Source organism: Oncorhynchus tshawytscha, linkage group LG15 (assembly GCF_018296145.1).
Source record: "Oncorhynchus tshawytscha isolate Ot180627B linkage group LG15, Otsh_v2.0, whole genome shotgun sequence".
NCBI classification, from domain to species: domain Eukaryota; kingdom Metazoa; phylum Chordata; class Actinopteri; order Salmoniformes; family Salmonidae; genus Oncorhynchus; species Oncorhynchus tshawytscha.
In genome coordinates, this window is record NC_056443.1 from 18,248,412 (window position 1) to 18,269,917 (window position 21,506).

A 21,506-nucleotide genomic window follows, 5' to 3' on the forward strand; every position below is an offset into this window, starting at 1 on the left:
AATTCTCTTCAGGCAGGGAATGTGAGAAAAACACTTCAAAACCTGATCTAGATTTACAAAACAAACATTCTAAATACATTTCATGACGTTACAATATTTTGCCAATTCAAAATAACCGTTTATAAAAGAGCTTACTCTTTGTATCATCGTTCAAGATCATTAACATATATTATACAACGGGTGGGTCTAATCCTGATTGCTGATTGGTTAAAACTGCATTCCAGTCGGTGTCTATTCCACAAATTACCACTGGCTAAATCAATGGCGTTAAAATGGCGTTTACTCTGTTCCATCTGACTGCGCAATCCACTGTCTCATCAGCCCAGTCAGGCACTTTATTAACTTGATCTCCACTATAAAAAGCATCTAGACATTATCGCATATTTATTTTAGACTAACATTTCATTTTCAACCGTGGAGATTTGTATAAACCTTGCTGTCTTTCTCTCAAACATTTGCAACATTGTTTTAATATTGAATTCCGATCTCCAGCTGTCCCATAGCAATGAATGTGTCGGGAGTCGGGACGAGACAGACAGGCAGGCAGCATTTCTCAGCCAGTCGAAATCCTGAATCAGCTGGCATCATTTGTATGGATATATACAAAGAAATAAATGTCAATTGAAAAAAGGTAAAATGCAATGAAGTGCAGCTAGTTTCCAGTTTTTCCAGCCTCAGTTTGAGAAGATTGTGTTAACTGTGTTGTTGGCTGGCTCCTCTGAACAACAGTGTCCTGACGAGTGAGCACATATTCTATGTCAGGCGAAATCGCGCCTCATTAGCTCATTGTTATGGATGTATCCAAATAAATGTCATTAGAAAACAGCTTGAACAAATGAAAATGCAGCTACTTTGCTGTTATTCTGACTGCACTTTTTGACGTGACTGTAAGTTAGCCGTAGTGGGCCTGCTAGCAAGCAAGGGATACGAGTGTTGCCAGTCAGTATGGCAATGGAACATTTAGAACGAACAACTTGGCTGTGTCCATAGACACAGAACAAAAAGACTAAACGACTGGGTCGCGTCTCTGGCAACCGAACCGATAGAACGAATAAATGAATCCAAATAACTTTTTCAATTAAAATATGTAAATTATTCTTTGAATATGTTGGTAACCCGCTGTATAAAAGTGATAATGCCCTCGAAGCCAGTGTTTGGAGGATATATTGGCACTGTTTGTTCAGTGGCTACATCTCACGCCATCTCCGCCAGTTCATTTGTCACTGTTCGTGTTGCACGTTCGCAACATACGAAAAAACAAAATTCAGGGTAGATCAACTCCAGCTATCCAGTCCATGGAAGCCATAAACTGGTTCTCCACATTACCTTGGGTCTACTCTTCATCTAACTGACTAAACTCCACTTCGTGGTGAAGGAAGTTTCCGACCACCGACCGTTTCCTTGTTGAGATTCAATTGGCACGTGCATTTGGGCTGAGTTGCCATCTTAGAGCAACAGCAATGAGCAAACAGTCGGTGGTTGTATTTGATTGTTTCTTGAAAAAGCATGGATTTCAGCAAACAAAGAAAGGCACGCAACTAAAGAGTACAAACATAGACATAAAAGGTAAGCGTTTCATAATTACAAAATGTTTAAGCATTGACCTTGGGTGAATCAATGTAGTTGGAGCTGAATTACACAAAGCCTGGCCTCTGTCCACTCTGTTGGTGTATTTCATCAGAAAGTTTAGTTAGCTACTCTTCATCAACCAATTAATGTCAGTGAAAGGCTGAAAAGTCAACAAAACAGGATTCCCAAAGCAAAGACCCAGCAGGAATTAGTAGATCCCGACACCATTTGAGCCATGGACACCTGGGCCTGCATCATTTAGCCTCATGTGTAACATCTGCAAATGTCAATAACCGATGCAGCTCTGTAGACGAGGCTTCATTGGATAAAAGTTCAATGAGAATCGTATGCCTGTGGATCCTTTTATGAATTCACAATTGTTATAAAGACTCCACATTTGAACTATATTTAAAGTCTTTCAGGTATTGACAGGTCCCCTGGATCCCCTCGTGTTGATCCCCTCAGAGCTGTGACTGTTTACAGGGAACATCCATAATGCCCAAATGTTAGACTCCGTCCCCCTAATGTTCAAGAAACTGTTACGCCCTTGATGGAACATCTTTAAAGTATCGACTGGTCCTCTGGATTCCCTGTTGTTCCTCTAAGAGCTGTTCTGACAGAATCCTTATCCATCTTCCTCCTGAACGTCTCTGTTGTGAAGTAGTAGGCTAGTGGGTCCAACATGGCATTCAGACAGGCCACCATTAGGCTGTAATAATAATAATAATATTTTTAATAACAAAATAATAGGTAATATTAATTCAAATACAACAGACAAGAAATGTACAACATAAATAGATACAGTAAACCTAAAGCTACCTACCTATAGTGGTATGCTGCCAGAAGGGGGCATGTTATCGCCTCCCTATGGACATAGAGGAGGGCCAGAGTCCCATGATAGGGCAGGAAACAGATGAGGAATATCACCAGGCTGATGGTGATCATCCTCTGAATCTTCCCAGAGTCGATGAAGTCTGTTTGGGCTATGGAGCTCCTTGTGATGGCCTGGATCAATGCCCAGGAACAGACTAACATCACCAATAAGGGGATGCCGAAGCCGACGGTTAAAGTCGAGGCGACCGCCATGGGCTGCATGGCGTAGACTGGGAGGTTCCCGAAACAATTGACCTCGATGTCATTGGACACCTCTCTAAAGAGAGAGGGAGAGAGAGGGTACAGAGAGAGAGGGAGAGAAAGAAAAAGAGAGAAAGAAAGAAAGCGAGAGAGAGAGAAAGAGAAGAGAGAATATCAGTGTCTATAGAAATGAAAATACGTTTAGGACTGACGTGATGTTATAGGGCCATGAGTTCTCTCTGACCAGGGCCTGTATTCATAAAGCGTTTCAGAGCAGGAGTGCTGAACTAGGATCAGGTCCCCCCCTGTCCATGTAGTCTTGTTAATTGTGATCGAAAAGGCTAAACAGATCTTACATCAGCACTCATGTTAACCTGACCAGGAAAAACTCTTGGCCCTAGTTGTATCCTATACCTGCGTTTGGAGATGTAGATGGGGAGGCTGGCGCCTGCGGTGAGCAGCCACACCCCAAGGCAGACCAGCGGGGCTTTCTTACGCCCCTCCTGGACCCAGGACAACATGGGTAGGCACACGGCCATGCAGCGGTCGAAACACATGCAGGTGAGGAGGAATATGCTGCCATACATGTTGACCAGAAGAACCAGGCCCATCCCTGAAATGAATGAATAAATGAATGAAGAAGAAGAAAAATAAGGATTGACTTGACTAAATGTACATGTTATAGACCCCAGCCCTGGTAACAACCCAGAGCCAGCCATTACCTTCACACAAGACCTGAGGTAACCCGGACAAGCCCAGATGGTAGTAGATCCTCAGGGGCAGAGTGAGGACCAGGAGGAGGTCTGCGATGGCCAGGTTTGTCATGTAGACCATGGTGTGGGACCACAACTTGGTATAACAGAAGAAGACTACCAGTGCTGTAAGGTTGAACATTGAAAATGGAAAAAAAAGCTTAAATTGCAACGCAAGTGAGTGCTGCGGTTGTATTTTTACAGGCTTTGGTTTTTCCATTCAGCATATGGGGTGCACCGATTGGTGTCACCTTGCTAGTCACTATGTGTTACACCTGTGCTGGCTTGTCCATCTTGTTAGTCAGAAAGTGTTTCACCTGTGCTGGCCCAGGTGCTGTTTAAGATTGGCTGGCCCAGTGATCCATTTGGTCTGGATAGATGCAAAGAGTTAACGCCTTTAGTTGGCTCTCCCTATTATTATTCTATACAAACAATCCTTTGAAGGAAACTGTTGATGGGGACAGAATAGGGTCGGACCATCAAATAATTTGCATATGCATCACTGTTACAGAATTTCCACATGGGAGAGGATATTGGAAATTTTATCAAAGGATGCTAACTTGTTTTTAACCAGGACAGAATAATTTATAACTGACGTTTTCCGACATAACATAACAGGTGCCGCAGATCCCCTTATTGTATGGGACACTTTTAAATGTGTCTTTAGAGGCCATGCAATCCAATATCACTTGTATAAGAAGACTCATGTGAAGGCCAAATTACAGAGGAGAAACTTCTTGATGCAATTAAAGCCTTTAAGGAAAACGCCAGGGCTGGATGACATACCAGTTAAGGTATGCCAAACCTTTTACGATGTATGCAGAGGACCGTTATTAGCATGTTTTAACCACTCCTATAAAAATGGTAGATTATCAAATACTCAACCAGGTCTGATTTCATTACTAGTGAAAAAGGACCAAGTGGTAAAAATAAAGATCCAGTCCATTTTTTAAAAATGGAGGCCCCTTACAACACTGTTATACAATTGTGGCAAAATGCATCGCGGATAGAATTGAAATGTTATTGTCGGATATTGTTCATCCTAATCAGACAGGTTTTTTACACAGATGATACAATGGAGATAATATAAGACAAGTACTGGAAACAATAGAGCACTATGAAAAATCTGTGAAACCAGGTATGGTATTCACATAGCTGACTTTGAAAAGGCTTTTGATAATGTTGACTCAAATGTATTTATAAATGCCTGGAATATTTCCATTTTGGAGAATCTCTTAAACAATGGGTTACATTTTTATTTTAGATTTTTTTATTGAACCTTTATTTAAGTAGGAAAGTCAGTTAAGAACAAATTCTTATTTACAATGACGGCCTACACCGGCCAAACCCAGACGATGCTGGGCCAATTGTGTGCCGCCCTATGGGACTCCCAATCACGGCCGGTTGTGATACAACCTGTATAGTAACCCTAGGTGTGAAATATTAAATAATGGCTACTTCTCAGAAAGTATTAAACTGTCAAGAGGAGAAAAACAAGGTTGTCCACTATGAGCATATTTATTTATTATGGCCAACAAAATGTTAGCTATTAAAATCAGATCTAACAATAATATCAAGCGGCTAGAAATCCAGGGCTTAAAAACAAAGGTGTCATTGTACGTTTTCTTTTAAATCCACAATTTGGATCCCTCCACAGCCTCATAGAGGATCTAAATACCTTTTCTAACCTTTCTGGATTACAACCAAATGATGATAAGTGTCACGTTCTGACCTTAGTTCCTTTGTTTTGTCTTTGTTTTAGTATGGTCAGGGCGTGAGTTGGGGTGGGCAGTCTATGTTTGTTTTTCTATGTTGTATTTTGCGTTTGGCCTGGTATGGTTCTCAATCAGAGGCAGGTGTCGTTAGTTGTCTCTGATTGAGAATCATACTTAGGTAGCCTTTTCCCACCAGTGTTTCGTGGGTGATTGTTTTCTGTGTCTTTTTATTCCACAAGGAACTGTTTCGGTTTTCGTTTCTGTCTTTCAATTTGTTATTTTGTATTTTCGTGTTCAGTGATTTTGTTCAAAAAAAAAAAGACGAACACGTACCACGCTGCATATTGGTCCGATCTCTCATACTCCTCGTCAGAGGAGGACGAATCCCGTTACAATAAGTGTAATAATATATTGCATATTGGATCACAAAAAAATCTAACTTTAACATTACTGTGTAGTTTACCAATAAAATGGTCTGACGGTGATGTGGACATACTCGTTATTCAGATCCCAAAAGAAAGAAATGATCTTACTACAATACCTTTTAATAGAAAGTTAGCAAAAATAGATAAGATCTTGTTACCATGGAAAGTAAAATACCTGTATTTGTGGAAAAATCACCCTGGTTAACTCTTTTGTCATATCCCAGTGTACCTATTTACTTATGGCCTTGCCTACGCCTAGCAACTTGTTTTTTAAATGATATGTGCAAAACATATTTCATTTGATTTAGAATGGCAACCCAGACAAAACTAAACATGCTATTTATATCATAAAAATGAATTCGGGAGGGTAGAAATTATTAAATATTAAAGCATTAGACCTCTCACTAAAGGCTGCAGTCATACATAAATCCAAAATAGTTCTCCAGTAGATTATTAAGAAAGACTCACCCTTTGTTCAATAATTGTCCTTTTCCCTTTACAATATTTCACTATTTGAAAATGAAATCATCTCCAAAATATTTGTATTTTTAAAACAAGCCATAGAAAGTTGATTGGAATTTCAGTTTTATCCACCAGAAAAGACAGAACAAATAATACAACAAATATTATGGTTAAATATACTAATTGATTAAAAAAACATACTTTTTTGGGAAAAAATATTAATAAGGGTATAATCTTTGTCAGTTATATCATAAAGAGGACTGGTGAAGTCATGTCACACATGCAGCTAACAAAAATTTATAGAAATGTCTCCTCTACCCAAAATTACAACCAACTAATTGCAGCATAACCGCAAAAATGGAAGAGGCAAGTGGAAAGGGGGAAAAAGTAAGGAACTTGTCTGTCAGCCCTGCATTAAAAAACAAAATTGGTGAAATAAAATTGTGTTACATAAAAAAGTATACCAGTGTCATTTTAGGACAAATAATTGACAACTGTGCCATACAGATTGCAAACAAATGGGAAGAGATTTTCGATGTACTGATTCCATGGCACATGGTTTATGTGCTGATACACAAAAAGATGCCGGATTCAAAACTTAGAATTTTCCAATTTAAATGATTATACAAAATTATTGCAACCAATAGAATGTCATATATATGGGGGATACAACCATGCCAGCTCTGTAGATTTTCCTGCGAAGAGACAATCATTAGATAATTTATTTTGGTACTGTCCATATGTAGCTTGTTCAGGAATGGCTGAAGAATTGCAACATTTACCTGGAGCTAACTCTGCAAATAGCACTGCTGGGTGATTTTAAAAGTCATAGTCAATCGATCAATTAAAATATAATATGTTGAGCAAAATGTTTATCTTTAATTTACAATCTGTAGAAACTATGAGAATAAAAAGATTCTGAACTTTTGTGAAACAGCGCAAAACTATATGTCAAATAGAAATCAAAATGAGATGGTCTTCAGATATAGATGGGAGGGGTTGAGGGTAGCTGAAGCTGAAAAAAAGATACTGTAACTATTGTAAAATACCTTAGTTACAGTATTTGAGCCCTTTGACTTTTTCCACATTTTGTTACATTAGAGCCTTATTCTAAAATTGATCAAATAAAATAAAAATCCTCAGAAATCTACACACAATACCCCATAATGACAAAGCGAAAACATGTTTTTGGACATTTTTGCAAATGTATTAAAAATAAAAACAGGCCTCCCGGGTGGCACAGTGGTCTAAGGCAGTGCAGTGCTAGCTGTGCCACCAGAGACTTTGGTGGCACAGGCCCTTTCTCGGCCGGCCGCGACTGGGAGGTCCATAGGGCGACGCACAATTGGCCTAAAATGTTTCATTTTTTGATTTTTAATACATTTGCAAGCATTATTTAAAAAAAATGTTTTTGCTTTCTAATTATGGAGTATTGTGTGTACATTGATGAGGGATTTTTCTTTTAATAAGGCTGTAAAGTAACAAAATATCAAAAGTCAAGGGGTCTGAATATTTTCAGAATGCACTGTATGTGTCTCAGAGAAGGAGGGCTGATTTAGGATCAGTTTTGCATTTCACATCACAATGAATAAGAATACATGGATGGGGAGGGCCTGATCCTACAGTAGATCCATTCTGAGATGCCTGATACATATGACCCGAGGAGGCTTCATTTGTGATGTGATAGATTGTTGGCTCCATGAAAATAAAGGAGAGAGGGCTCTGCTTTATTTTCAAGTTTTCTACTCCGCTAGCCAGCACCTCGCCTAAATAGGTGTGCGTTTCTTTTTGTTCTAGATCGTTGGCTCCAAGCACCCGTTTATTTCTTTATGCAAGAGGGTAAGAGTTGAGTATGTTCTCTCCTTGTACCTGTGAGATTGAGGAAGAGGCCGACGGTGAAGACAATGACGTAGACCCCCACGAAAATAAGGTTAATCTGGGGCTCGGTGCAGTTATGGGTGGTGTTGATGGTCATGGTTACCTCGTCTTTGGTGGTGCTTTTCTGCAGAGGGGGCGAGCGTGAGAGAGAGAGAGAGAACGTGCGGGGGATAGCGAGAGAGAGCGAGAATGTCAGTTACATGTGGACATGGCTGGTTTCCTGCTGCTTATATGTGAATTCTGTTGAGTCAGGAAGACAGGAAAGAGAGGCGAGACAGATAGAAAGAGAGAGATAGAAAGAGAGCCAGATCAAACGGTTTCCTTTGAGGTACCTCTACCACAACCACCACCATTTCCTCTGAAGAATCTGTAGTCCCCTATTAACCAGTTGTGTTTGTGTATGTTTGTGTGTGTGCAAGAGAGGTGGTGGTGGGGGGGGGGTGTCAAAACCAATAAAAGTTGTTTCGTAAGCATGACTCCACAGCAGAGAGGTGTGAAAGTCATCTCTGTCTCTCAATTCAATTCAAGTAATGTATTGACATGGGAAACGTGTGTAAACATTGCCAAAGCAGGTGAAGTAGATAATAAACAAAAAGGAAATAAACAGTAACAAATTAACAGAAAACATTACACTCACAGAAGTTCCAAAACAATAGATTTCAAATGTCATGTGTGTATATACAGTTGATGTCGGAGGTTTACATACAATTAGGTTGGAGTCATTAAAACTCGCTTTTCAACCACTCCACAAATGTCTTGTTAACAACTATAGTTTTGGCAAGTCGGTTAGGACATTCATATTTTTCAAACAATTGTTTACAGACAGATTATTTAATTTATAATTCACTGTATCACAATTCCAGTAGGTCAGAAGTTTACATACACTAAGTTGACTGTGCCTTTAAACAGCTTGGAAAATTCCAGAAAATTATATAATGGCTATAGAAGCTTCTGATAGGCTAATTGACATCATTTGAGTCAATTGGAGGTGTGCCTGTGGATGTATTTCAAGGCCTAACTTCAAACTCAGTGCCTCTTTGCTTGACATCATGGGGAAATCAAGACCTCAGAAAAACAATTGTAGACCTCCACAAGTCTGGTTCATCCTTGGGAGAAATTTCCAAACGCCTGAAGGTACCACGTTCATCTGTACAAACAATGGTACGCAAGTATAAACACCATGGGACCACGCAGCCATCATACCGCTTAGGAAGGAGCGGGTTCTGTCTCCTAGAGATAAACATACTTTTGTGAGAAAAGTGAAAATCAATCCAAGAACAACAGCAAAGGACCTTGTGAAGCATTTCGCTACACTCGCATTAACATCTGCTAACCATGTGTATGTGACAAATAACATTTGATTTGATTTGAGATGCTGGAGGAAACAGGTACAAAAGTATCTGTATCCACAGTAAAATGAGTCCTATATCGACATAACCTGAATGGCCGCTCAGCAAGGAAGAAGCCACTGCTCCAAAACCGCCATTAAAAAGCCAGACTACGGTTTGCAACTGCACATGTGGACAAAGATCGTACTTTTTGGAGAAATGTCCTCTGGTCTGATGAAACAAAAATAGAAATGTTTGGCCATAATATCTATCGTTATGTTTGGAGGACAAAAGGGGAGGCTTGCAAGCCGAAGAACACCATCCCATCCATGAAGCACGGGGGTGGCAGCATCATGTTGTGGGGGTGCTTTGCTGCAGTAGGAACTGGTGCACTTCACAAAATAGATGGCAACTTGAGGGAGGAAAATTACGTGAATATATTGAAGCAACATCTCAAGACATCAGTCAGGAAGTTAAAGCTTGGTCGCAAATGGGTCTTCCAAATGGACAATGACCCCAAACATACTTCCAAAGTTGTGGCAAAATGGCTTAAGGACAACAAAGTCAAGGTATTGGAGTGGCCATCACAAAGCCTGACCTCAATCCTGTAGAAAATTTGTGGGCAGAACTGAAAAAGTGTATGCGAGCAAGGAGGCCTACAAACCTGACTCAGTTACACAAGCTCTGTCAGGAGGAATAGGCCAAAATTCACCCAACTTATTGTAGGAAGCTTGTGGAAGGCTACCCAAAACATTTAACCCAAGTTAAACAATTTAAAAGGCAATGCTAACAAATACTAATTGAGTGTATGTAAACTTCTGACCCACTGGGAATTTGATGATAGAAATAAAAGCTGAAATAAATAATTCTCTCTACTATTATTCGGACATTTCACATTCTTAAAATAGAGTGGTGATCCAACCTGCCTAAGACAGGGAATTTTTACTATGATTGTCAGGAATTGGGAAAAACATAGTTTAAATGTATTTGGCTAAGGTGTATGTAAACTTCCTAAACTTAACCGGCTTCAGTTAGCTTGACATTCCAGCTCAGGCTTCAGCCAAACGTTGACGGTTGTTGTTGCTCGTCCACCTGCCACTAACTCTTGAAGGCTTGGAACTGCTCGTGCATGTCTCACGTGGCTCGTCGAATGCTGAATTCTACAGTAAGACAATGCATCAATCCCGAAAAAGTCAAATAGGGGGTACTTATATTAGTCCAGTTTCACTGCATGTACAAGTGGGTAACCTATATGAGTGTGGAAATGTATTTTTGGTATCCCAACTCCTCCTGAGACACCCTCGGAGAGTGGGGTCACGGCTAGGGATCAAAATGAAATAAAAGTTATCTTGCAAATTCAGCAAGCTATGGTGTGAAATAGGCTTTTAGAAGTGCCATCTTTATTTGGTTACTTATCGTTAACGTCATCTTTGGTGTGGTTTGGTGTGCTTATCAATGAACAAGAACCGTTTTCCCACTCCTTTTTATATTTATTTTCTATTAAGTCATACAAGTGTTACATTGCACGAAGTTCGAAATGCATTCTGTCAATATTACATGTTTAATGTGATTATTTTAACATGACTATTTTTAAACACAAAAAAAAAACGTTTGATCAATTACATATTCATTCAGTCGTCTCCTTCAAAGGAAGGGGATGATGACGCAATCTTTGCTAAAGGGATGGAATCTGATTTGATTGGTCCTCAACTCGCGCCTCAGTCATTTCATTCAGGGTAAGTGGAGTTAGCCGTGAGTAAGCCTGCTTCAGAGCAGGTTCGTTCTGAAGGATTCGTTGCCATAGAAATTGACCTGAGCCACTTTTGTATGACTTGTTATCCCGAGTTGAACTCAAAGGTGACCAAAGTTACCTCGCTAACTCCTCAAACCTGTTTCATTGGGTACCCGTCTGATCGACACTAGACAAAGTCTGCTACCCAAAATGGCATCCTATGCCATTTATAGTGCGCTACCAGGGATCTGGTCTAAATTAGTGCACTATGTTGGGAATATCATTCCATTTGGGATTGAACCCAGATCTGTGGTGACGCCTCAAGCACTGCAGTGCCTTAGACCGCTTCTCCACTCGGGATGCCCGAAGTCATTATTTAACGCTGTAAAGATTTCCCCCTGACAGATACTGTGCCATATATAGTGAGTGTACAAAACATTATGAACACCTGCTCTTCCCATGCCACAGACTGACCAGGTGAATCCAGAGGAAAGCTATGATCCCTTATTGATGTCACGTGTTAAATCCACTTAAACCAGTGTAGATGAAAGGGAGGATTAAAGAAGGATTTTTAAGCCTTGAGATAATTGAATCATGGATTGTGTATGTGTGCCATTCAGAGGGTGAAGGGGCAAGAGTTTATTTGTATTTTTACAGGTAGAGTGCACGTTAATTAACGTTTCGGTAAAAGTGCCGGTTTTAGCCAGCCGGGTAATTTTCAACCACAGTCCCTGGGCAGGTTATTAACAACAATTAAAATAACAATACAGACAAACAATGAGCTGTGATTACATGCAGAGCAACATAAAACAAGCAACACGTAGCACGCAGACAGCGCATTAGCACAAAAAAGCAACAAAACAAAATACATAAACGCAACAAAAGATTTAAGTGCTTTTGTACGGGGTGTGGTAGTAGGTGCCAGGTGCATTGGTTTGTGTCAAGAACTGCAGCCAACTCGATACAACTGTGGGAAGCATTGGAGTCAACATGGGCCAGCATCCCTGTGGAATGCTTTCGACACCTTGTAGAGTCCATGCCCCGACGAATTGAGGCTGTTCTGAGGGCAACTCAATATTAGAAAGGTGTTCTTAATGTTTTGTATACTCAGTGTAATATTTAAATAGGTTAATTGCATTTACCAAAGAGGAACAAAAAGGCGTTCTTACTACAGTGAAAGCGAATGCCTTTATTAATGTCTCATAAAGTCATGGAGACTGTAAAGCATGAGCAGACACTACATGACTGCTATAGCGTTGCAAAACAGTTGAGAAATGTAAACTTGTTGATATGCTATGTCTCCTAAGTATGTATATTTTTTTGATAATCTATTTAATTCCATTGTAGCCCAGATGTAATTGTTTTCTATGGTCTAGATCAGGGTTCCCCAACTGGCAGCCCGCTGGGTGAATTTGGCCCCCGAATTCGTATGTTTTCATTAAAATAACATTTTGGGTGTTTTCATTTTTGACCAAAAAAACACCAGGAAATCAGCTCCAAGTGATTTAATTTAAGAAATCAGTTCCAAGGTATTCCCACGCATAATAGAGAGACACGACATGATTGTATACACATGTAAGCGAAGTTTGAAATGATTATGCTTTAGTCAAACATTATATCTGTTTGGGTATCTTCTGGTCAATTTGCAGTCACAAATCATTTGTAATTATGTTCCAGCCCCCTGACCGTCCGCTCAAGAAAAAATCAGTCCGCGGCTGAATCTAGTTGCTGATCCCTGGTCTAGATTGTGTATTTTACTGTCTGTTTGGCACATTTTACTCGAGTCTACTTTTGCATATTCAGTCACGTCACTCTCCATTGCAACGGTGTCTGTAACTGTGGAGAATAAAGAAAAGATGATACTCTGTGTGAAGCAACAGTTGAGATGTTAATCTGTCAAGTCTTCTCATCTTTTCACTCTGACTTTTTCTATTTCTCTCTCTTTCTCGCATCACCTATACTGTAATGTAAATACACACACACACACATTCAGTAGTATCAACACAAAAACACACACATATGAAGTTATCATTCTACCTCATCTGCAGTTATTGATGCTGCCGTTATTGATGCAGTTACAAAGTATCATTGATGTTTGGAAGCATACAGTACCAGTGTTGATTGAATATGATGTTGGTACGTAGAAATACTATAGTCATACACAGCTAATAGTGATTGCATGGAATGGAACTCACCTGTTGGATGATTCTGTGAGTGGGAGATTCTCTTTCTGAAGTTCTTGAGATCTACAGTAAATCGCGGGTACCTTGGTTCCTCTCTCTTTTCGCTCTGAACTGCAGACAAGGTCTGAATCATCAGTCTGCAAAGAAGGAGTAGTCCCTCTCTCAATCGCTCTTCTCGTTTTCTCTCTTCATCGCTCTCTCTTCTTTCTTTCTCACACCACTCTTTTTCTCTCTCTCTCTCTCTCTGCTCTCTTTTTCCATATCTTCTCTAATTCTTCTCTCACTCTATATCTGTGTTGTAAATGTATGTCTCTCTGTCTGTGACATTATTGACTGTTTCTCTTCTGCGTTTATAAGGGGAAGCTCTCATTGCATTCACACACACACAGCCTCTCTTTTACGTTTCCTGTCAAGGGCCTGTCATGTCAAATAATGTCCCCCGGCCAAATAGTGTCCCTCTCTACTTCACAATGGGATTCGATGAGTTCTAACTTCTGTTGCGCAAAAGACAGTGATTTTGACAGTGACAACCTGCTGCTCCAGAGGACGGAAAAAAACGGAAAGAGAACACTATTTCTTTACTATATATTTGTCTTCATATAAGAAAAAATTGTTAAATAGGAATAAATAATTAATTAGATTAATTTTATATTGGCATTGCTAGCTATTTACTGTATTTTCCTCAGCAAGTTTTATTTAGCTAACTTTAACTAAGTTTGCTAGCTCTGCTTTCTGTTTATCTAGCTAGCTGATAAAGTAATTTATATGTTTAAAGTAATGACTAAAGGATTCCACCCTGAAATCATATAAATGTATGAAATGTGCTAAGAGTCATAATTCCATAACATGTGTGACTAGACCATTGTATTACTATGTGGTAAGGTGGGACAAGTTAAGAGGGAGAAATGTATTGTTGAGAAAACAGAGGCTGGTAGACTACACATGACCTGACAACAGGAGGACCCTTCCAAGGCCTCTCTTATCTTAGGAGGAAAGGAACGGCGAGAAACTGCCAAGTGATCTGTCTGTGTGTGTGTGTGCGTAGAGGGGATTATAAAGACTGTTCAAATTTTAGTTGACTTTAGAACGTTCTCTGAATAAACTACAAACCTTTTGCAGAATCTGATACTTTGCCTAATTATTATTAAACCCAGGGTCTTACAAACCTCAGGGAATTAGTCAAAGCTTAAATGATTGTTAGTTATCATCATTGGGATTGAAAATTCTCGTGACACTAGCTAACTGTTATTATAGCTGCTTTATGTTTGTATGTAGCTTGTGTAGCAATATTGATGTTACTCATATTGCTGTTACACAGGAAACGGAAACCAGTTGTTACTTACTTGATTAATGTGCTGGTTAACAACATGCCTAGTAAAGTTTGCTTAACTATATATCTTTGTCTGTCGTGACTACAACAAAAAGCATATTTAAACATGGTGGCAGCGGTACTCAAAAGATCCTGGATCTCATCAATGTAAATGAAGAATACATCCCAGGCGGCAGTTTGAAAAAAAGTGCCGCGGTTACAGGTGCTCATGGGAAGACGTACAAAAGGCATCTACTTATAATGAGTGAAAATCTTCTGAGACCGGGGATGGCAAACTGTCAGCTGGAGAAGTTCAAAGAAAGACAACAGAAGCAGGCAAAGTACTACGACACCTCTGCTAAGGACCTCACAGAGCTGCAACGAGATGACAGGGTGAGAGTTCAGCCACGCACAAGACAGAAACAGTGGTGGCAGAGGGCCACAGTAGTCGGACCTGTGGAGCAAAGATCCTACGAGGTGAAGACAGAACAGGGACAAGTCTTCAGGAGGAACAGGCGACACCTGAGGAAGAGCCCACACAAGGTCTGGTAGGGCCATCCGAAGACCTATACACCTGAAAGAATTTGTGTGAAGGTAAAAAATAATAATAATTGATGGGCAGTCAGAGACAGTAAACAAACATTTAGTTCACATTCCAGTTTATTGCAGACATGGACTACAAGCCAAAGTTATGTGGAGTCTGCATTTGTTGTAAAATTTAAAATGTAAAAAAGAACATGTAGCAATATTTATTTTACTCATATTGATGTTACACAGGAAACGGAAACCAGTTGTTACTTACTTGATTAATGTGCTGGTTAACAACATGCCTAGTAAAGTTTGCTTCACTATATATCTTTGTCTGTCGTGACTACAACACAAAGCATATTGAAACAGCTTGCACATTAATGGCGTGCCTCGACGACATTTTCTTTTATCTTTCCAAGTGAGAGTGAGAATTATTAGCCTGCCACTGACTTTTACGTGACTGGAAGAGAAGGAACGGACATTTAAATTCACTTGGCAATGCATGCTGTTAATCACGACATAGCAAGATATAACTGTTCATTTGGATTCGGGAGAAAAAAAACGTTTTGAATCCAGAAGTAATTCTATTTTTATGTAATGAAGAATGTACATCCCATTTGAACAGTATCGGTATCAAACCGTTTTTAATTTAAACGTTATTGTATATTTTTATATGATTTAGGCTACATTTCGCAAATCGGAAGAACCATTTTGTACAGTTGTAGTTACCAATATAACAAATAACTGCCACACCGTAACTTTTTTACTACAACTAACAGAGAGAGAAGTATAAACCATACAAAGCTATGTTGCTGTATGGACCTCGTGGCGCAACGGTAGCGCGTCTGACTCCAGATCAGAAGGTTGCGTGTTCAAATCACGTCGGGGTCATGTCATTTTTGCTTAATGGTCATATGCAATATGCTGATATCGATCCGACATTCGTCTTTGCAAAAATTCTAATAGTTCGCCAGATTACAGTTTGTTTATGTGACAAAATAAGCATGTGCAGATAATCATTTTACCAAACCGTTGTGAAATATATTTTCCATAACCAAAAATATTGTGTTTAAAGCTGGTGTACAAAACCGAAAGTAAAAGATGCACAAAATAAACGTTAGAACGGGAAGTATAGAAATAACGGACATAGAACAGAACTACCGCTTCTTAGACTTGCATTCAATGCGAATGACAGATCTATAACTTAAAATTCTATGTGAATTTCGTCGGTTCGCCCAACAAGTGACTGACTATATTGCAGGTTTGAATGTCTTACTTATTTCTTCCTCCATACTGTTTCATCTAGGCTACATTTGTAACGGAATCATTCAATAAATGTAATGCTATGATCATGTAATGAATGATAACGATATATGTATGTTCTGTTGAATAATACCCTTCAACTGTGAGCATATTTACTTACAATTTAATAAAATATTTTCATGAGAAACATTTTGACCAGGAAATGTCAACAAAAAAAATAAACGTCAAAAAGGAGATAAATAATAAACATAATTTGTTTTTTTCACCCAGCATTTAATTGCAAAATATAACATAAAATATGCATAGAATTATATTGAAACATGAGAAACATAAGATTTACAGAATGTCATATCAATGAACATAACTACTGATTATTACAGTCACTGATGTGTGTTGAACAGCCTAATACACTAAGCCATTATAAGTCTATTATAAATACCCTTTGTAGGCCATAGAGAAGAGACAGTGAATACGTCAACCTTTCTTCAATAACCATTCATTCCTCTTGACAAATGGGCACAGATGGGTTGTGGTCAGTTCTTCTTTGTGTTCCTCAAGTGGTCAAGTGGTCGTGGTTGAAAAATGGTCACAGTCGATGGTCATCATGGATCATCACGCTTCCTTACTGACAGGAAATAGAGGTCAACGGTTAGGTGAACACCAATCCTCTTTCTTTCCTCCTTCCTTTATTTGTTTATTTCTTTCATCCCCTCTCTTACCACTCCCCACCCACTATCTCACCTCCCTGCCGCCACAGGTGCCACAGATGCATCCAAACAGTCCGTTGACCATCTGTATTCCACACAGCACCAGCTCCAGACTTGCCACCACCAACAGCGTGGCGAACAACCCAAGGTTAAACTCCACAACACCTTCGGGCTCTATACACTTTGTCCACAGGTCACTGTCGCCCAGGTAACTCCCGTTGCTGCAATGAGGAACAATCAATTATATTAATATTTTGTCAGAAAGTTCTTTACAGTAGCCAGCACTAGTCCCCAAAGACAAAAATAAATATACATACAGTACCAGTCAAAAGTTTGGACAAACCTACTCATTCAGTGGTTTTTCTTTATTTGTACTATTTTCTACATTGTAGAATAATAGCGAGGACATCAAAACTATGAAATAACACATATGGAATCATGTAGTAACCAAAAAAGAGTTAAACAAAGCCAAATCTATTTTATATTTGAGATTCTTCAAAGTAGCCACCCTTTGCCTTGATGACAGCTTTGCACACTCTTGGCATTCGCTCAACCAGCTTCACCTGGAATGCGTTATTGTCCTGTTGAAAAACAAATGATAGTCCCACTAAGTGCAAGGCAGATAGGATGGCGTATTGCTGCAGAAGGCTGTGGAAACCATGCTGGTTAAGTGTGCCTTGAATTCTAAATAAATCACAGACAGTGTCACCAGCAAAGCACCCCCACACCATCACACCTCCTCCTTCATGCTTCACGATGGGAATCACAAATGCGGAGATCATCTGTTCATCTACTCTGTGTCTCACAAAGACACGGCAGTTGGAACCAAAAATCTCAAATTTGGACTCATCAGACCAAAGGACAGATTTCCAGCGATTTCTTGGGCCAAGCAAGTCTCATCTTCTTATTTGTATCCTTTAGTAGTGGTTTTTCTGTAGCAATTCAGGCTGTATCACAACCGACCGTGATTGGGAGTCCCATAGGGCAGTGCACAATTGGTCCAGCATTGTCCGGGTTTGGCAGATGTAGGCCGTCTTTGTAAGTAAGAATTTGTTCTTAACTGACTTGCCTATTTAAATAAAGGTTACATTTATCTGTATTTTTTATTATTCGACCATAAAGGCCTGATTCACACAGTCTGCTCTGAACAGTTGATGTTGAGATGTGTCTGTTACTTAAACTCTCTGTGAAGCATTTAGTTGGGCTGCAATTTCTGAGGCTGGTATCTCTAATGAACTTATCCTCTGCAGCGGAAGTAACTCTGGGTCTTCCGTTCCTGTGGTGGTCCTCATGAGAGCCAGTTTCATCATAGGGGTTGATAGTTTTTGCGATTGCACTTGAAGAAACTTTCAAAGTTCTTGAAATGATCTTGATTGACTGACCTTCAATTCTTAAAGTAATGATGGACCGTAATTTCTCTTTGCTTATTCTTGCCATAATATGAACTTGGTCTTTAAACAAATAGGGCTATATTCTGTATACCACCCCTACCTTGTCACAACACAACTGATTGGCTCAAACACATTAAGAAAGAAAACATTTCACATATTAAGTTTTAACAAGGCACACCTGTTAATTGATATGCATTCCAGGTGAAGGTGGTTGAGAGAATGCCAAGTGTGTGCAAAACTATCATCAAGGCAAATTGTGGCTACTTTGAAAAATCAAAAACCAAAATATTTTGATTTGTTTAACACTTTTTTTGTTATTAAATGATTCCATATGTGTTATTTCATAGTTTTGATGTCTTCATTATCATTCTACAATGTAGAAAATAGTACAAATATATAAAAACCCTGTAATGAGTAGGTGTGTCCAAACATTTAACTGGTACTCTATATTATCTTTGGAAAATCAGTCTTTGACCTCAATGGGACTACCCGGTAAAAAAATTGTATTTTATTTTATTTAACCTTTATTTAACTAGGCAAGTCAGTTAAGAACAAATTCTTATTTACAATGACGGCCTACATAAAATAAACCATAAAAATACAATTTAAAACAAGTAATAAAATACATAAATAAACTTACTTGTTCAAGAAAGGTCTCCCCCACCCTGGAACAGATGTTGGTGTTTCCGTAAAGAGGCAGACAGGTCCATTGGACAGGCCCAGGGCAGATGTAGCCAGACTGTACAGTGCTCCAACAACCCCAGCAGCAGCAAACCCAATGGACAGGAACATCTAAAGTGTAGCAAGGATAATCTAGAGGTCAGGGGTCAGTGTAAGAGAAGGTTGAGTATGTTGTACATTTCATCTTTGTTGTGTATTTACTACTTAGAAAATACAATTTATTTGGGCTTCTACAAACTTTGCTTAACTAAAGGTTGATAAATACCATGCATTTCTCAGCCAGTTTGATTTATCTTGTTTGCCAAATTGCTTTATTGTGGAATTACACTAACCATAATGTGAGAGAGTGTTACTTTGTGGGTAGTCATTGGCCATAGATGCCCAGTGAATTATTTCCTGGTATTACACCTGTTTTACCAGCAGGGGGTGGTAAAGTCAAGCAATTCTTTCTTTAACCATTTTTTTAAACCTTTATTTAACTAGGCAAGTCAGTTAAGATCATATTCTTATTTTCAATGAAGGCCTAGGAACAGTGGGTTAACTGCCTGTTCAGGGGTAGAAAGACAGATTTGTACCTTGTCAGCTCAGGGATTTGAACTCGCAACCTTTCGGTTACTAGTCCAACACTAACCACTAGACTACCCTGCCGCCCCATTATGGCTGTAACTGTCATTGCCCCACCCATAGTCCCAGGCCCCTCACCCTCTTATTGTGTCAGGTGTTATGGGCTTAAAGTAGGTACACGTTCTCTTTAACAACTGATATAGGATCAGATATGAATGGTTAAGGTTGGGATTGGGGGGAGCAGTAGTTAGAGTGTAGTTAGACTTACCCCACAGCGGTTGGCACAGCAACCATTGCTGCTAGTCAGGTGGATATGGATTGCTGGAATAAGGCACTGAAGAGAGAGTGAGAGAGAGAGGGAGAGAGAGAGAGAGAGAGAGAGAGAGAGAGAGAGTGAGAGAGAGAGTGAGATAGAGAGAGAGAGAGAGAGAGTGAGATAGAGAGAGGGAGAGACAGAGAGAGTGAGAGAGAGAGAGAGGGGGAGAGACAGAGAGAGTGAGAGAGAGAGAGAGAGAGAGAGAGAGTGAGATAGAGAGAGGGAGAGACAGAGAGAGTGAGAGAGAGAGATAGAGAGAGAGAGAGAGAGAGAGAGAGAGAGAGTGAGATGAGAGAGAGAGAGAGAGAGATAGAGAGAGAGAGAGAGAGAGAGTGAGAGAGAGAGAGAGACAGAGAGAGTGAGAGAGAGAGAGAGAGAGAGAGAGAGAGAGAGAGAGAGAGAGAGAGGAGAGGGAGAGACAGAGAGAGTGAGAGAGAGAGTGAGAGAGAGAGTGAGATAGAGAGAGAGAGAGAGAGAGAGAGAGAGAAAAGGAAAATAAAACATTTGAGAATACTTTTATCACAACTGTTGGTGTGGAGAGGCATATTTAGAGAGAGCATATTTAAAATGTACATATAGTCAGCAACATCAGTGGAATTAACATTTGGGAACTGTTGGTCACAGTAATGTTACATTATTCCACTTCAATTGTTTTTATCTTGGAAATGACCACACAAACCTGTGATGGTGTGACCAATACTCTATAGAATCAGCATGTCTAAACCAGGGTTGGGGTCAATTGCATTTCAGTTCAGTCAATAAGCTGACATTTCTATTCAAATTTGATCAATTTCAATTGAACATTTTCAAACTGACTGGATTGAAATGGAACTGAACTAAAGCCGAGTCTTTTAAACCAAAATAAGTCACATAATAGTCTAACTAAACTTTAAACTCACCATGATTCCTCCGCCGATGACACCTCCCATGTATTTGACCTCGTCGGTGATCCGGGCTCCATTTTCTTCTCTGTCCAACTTGGCGTACTTCGTCGACCAGTCGGGGAAGAACGCAATGATGTTACAGATGATTGAGACCCCCGCCAGGACGTAGAGTGAGATCGCAATGACCTTAGAGCACTTTCCTGTGCACATGTTGCTAGTTGTACAGTTTCTTCAACGTTGAGGGAGGAAAAAATGTCTTGTTGGTTTCCACGAAAAATTCGATATGGTAGACTTCAGTTATCTCTCTACAGTACCTCCCCCACTGAGAAGAATTCAGAAGATTTTTTAAAAAAATGTCAGAGACAACTCCTCCTGTGCTCTCTTCTCAGCTATCTACAGAATGGCTCTAGAGGTAGATGCGAAGCTGCTTAAATCCTGGTGGTGGTATCTAGGGTGGAGGTTAGCTTGGTAGAGGAGGGGCTAGTTAGGTGATAAAACTAAACTATAGACCACCCCATCATTGACTCCAGTGACCAGGGCCGTGCACCGACCTTTGGAGTGGCAAGTGCTAACATCTGCATTGTAGGCTTACTTAAAAACAGTTGAGTTGAACCCTTCCCTGTCACTGACCATGAGAGACGACATACAACTTAAAAAAGTAGCCTGTGTGCCACTACTCATATTACCGCTAGGTGCCGGTAGCTTCTGCAGCAGCTGGAGGACAAGTGCAGTGCACTCTAGCGTG

At 39.8% G+C, this 21,506-nt stretch overlaps 2 protein-coding genes and 1 non-coding gene across 4 annotated transcripts; 1 reads left to right on the forward strand and 2 right to left on the reverse strand.

Annotated features, from left to right (window-relative positions):
* Window positions 1-558: 558 nt before the first annotated feature.
* LOC112214950 (lysophosphatidic acid receptor 6) lies at window positions 559-13,344 on the reverse strand. The gene is made up of 7 exons (XM_024373980.2): window positions 13,131-13,344; window positions 7,867-7,999; window positions 3,366-3,521; window positions 3,058-3,256; window positions 2,393-2,719; window positions 2,181-2,278; window positions 559-2,061 (listed from the first exon to the last, which is right to left on the reverse strand). The coding sequence occupies exons 2-7, from the start codon at window positions 7,970-7,972 to the stop codon at window positions 1,988-1,990; spliced, it is 960 nt and encodes a 319-aa protein (XP_024229748.1). The 5' UTR covers window positions 7,973-7,999; window positions 13,131-13,344; the 3' UTR covers window positions 559-1,987.
* Window positions 13,345-15,774: 2,430 nt separating this feature from the next.
* trnaw-cca lies at window positions 15,775-15,846 on the forward strand. Its single transcript has one exon. It is a non-coding gene; the product is annotated as a tRNA-Trp (tRNA).
* Window positions 15,847-16,401: 555 nt separating this feature from the next.
* Window positions 16,402-21,213, reverse strand: LOC112214951 (transmembrane 4 L6 family member 4). Of its 2 annotated transcripts, none has more exons than XM_042298219.1 (5): window positions 20,777-21,213; window positions 19,830-19,895; window positions 18,957-19,108; window positions 16,960-17,146; window positions 16,402-16,839 (listed from the first exon to the last, which is right to left on the reverse strand). In XM_042298219.1, the coding sequence occupies exons 1-5, from the start codon at window positions 20,969-20,971 to the stop codon at window positions 16,831-16,833; spliced, it is 609 nt and encodes a 202-aa protein (XP_042154153.1). In that variant the 5' UTR covers window positions 20,972-21,213; the 3' UTR covers window positions 16,402-16,830. The 2 variants fall into 2 exon arrangements, with proteins under 2 accessions (XP_042154153.1, XP_042154154.1); XM_042298220.1 differs by having other exon boundaries at window positions 16,408-16,843; window positions 20,777-21,197.
* Between the last annotated feature and the right edge of the window lie 293 nt (window positions 21,214-21,506).

Excerpts from the sequence above, each read along its gene's own strand:
- LOC112214950 (XM_024373980.2), bottom strand. The coding sequence starts at position 7,972 with ATGACCATCAACACCACCCATAACTGCACCGAGCCCCAGATTAACCTT. Across the intron at positions 3,522-7,866 it reads CCTCTTCCTCAATCTCACAG|CACTGGTAGTCTTCTTCTGT; the intron begins GTACAAGGAGAG and ends TCAACCTTACAG. Across the intron at positions 2,720-3,057 it reads ATCTACATCTCCAAACGCAG|AGAGGTGTCCAATGACATCG; the intron begins GTATAGGATACA and ends CTCTCTCTTTAG.
- LOC112214951 (XM_042298219.1), bottom strand. The coding sequence starts at position 20,971 with ATGTGCACAGGAAAGTGCTCTAAGGTCATTGCGATCTCACTCTACGTC. Across the intron at positions 19,896-20,776 it reads TCATCGGCGGAGGAATCATG|TGCCTTATTCCAGCAATCCA; the intron begins GTGAGTTTAAAG and ends CTCTCTCTTCAG. Across the intron at positions 17,147-18,956 it reads GGGAGACCTTTCTTGAACAA|CAACGGGAGTTACCTGGGCG; the intron begins GTAAGTTTATTT and ends TCCTCATTGCAG.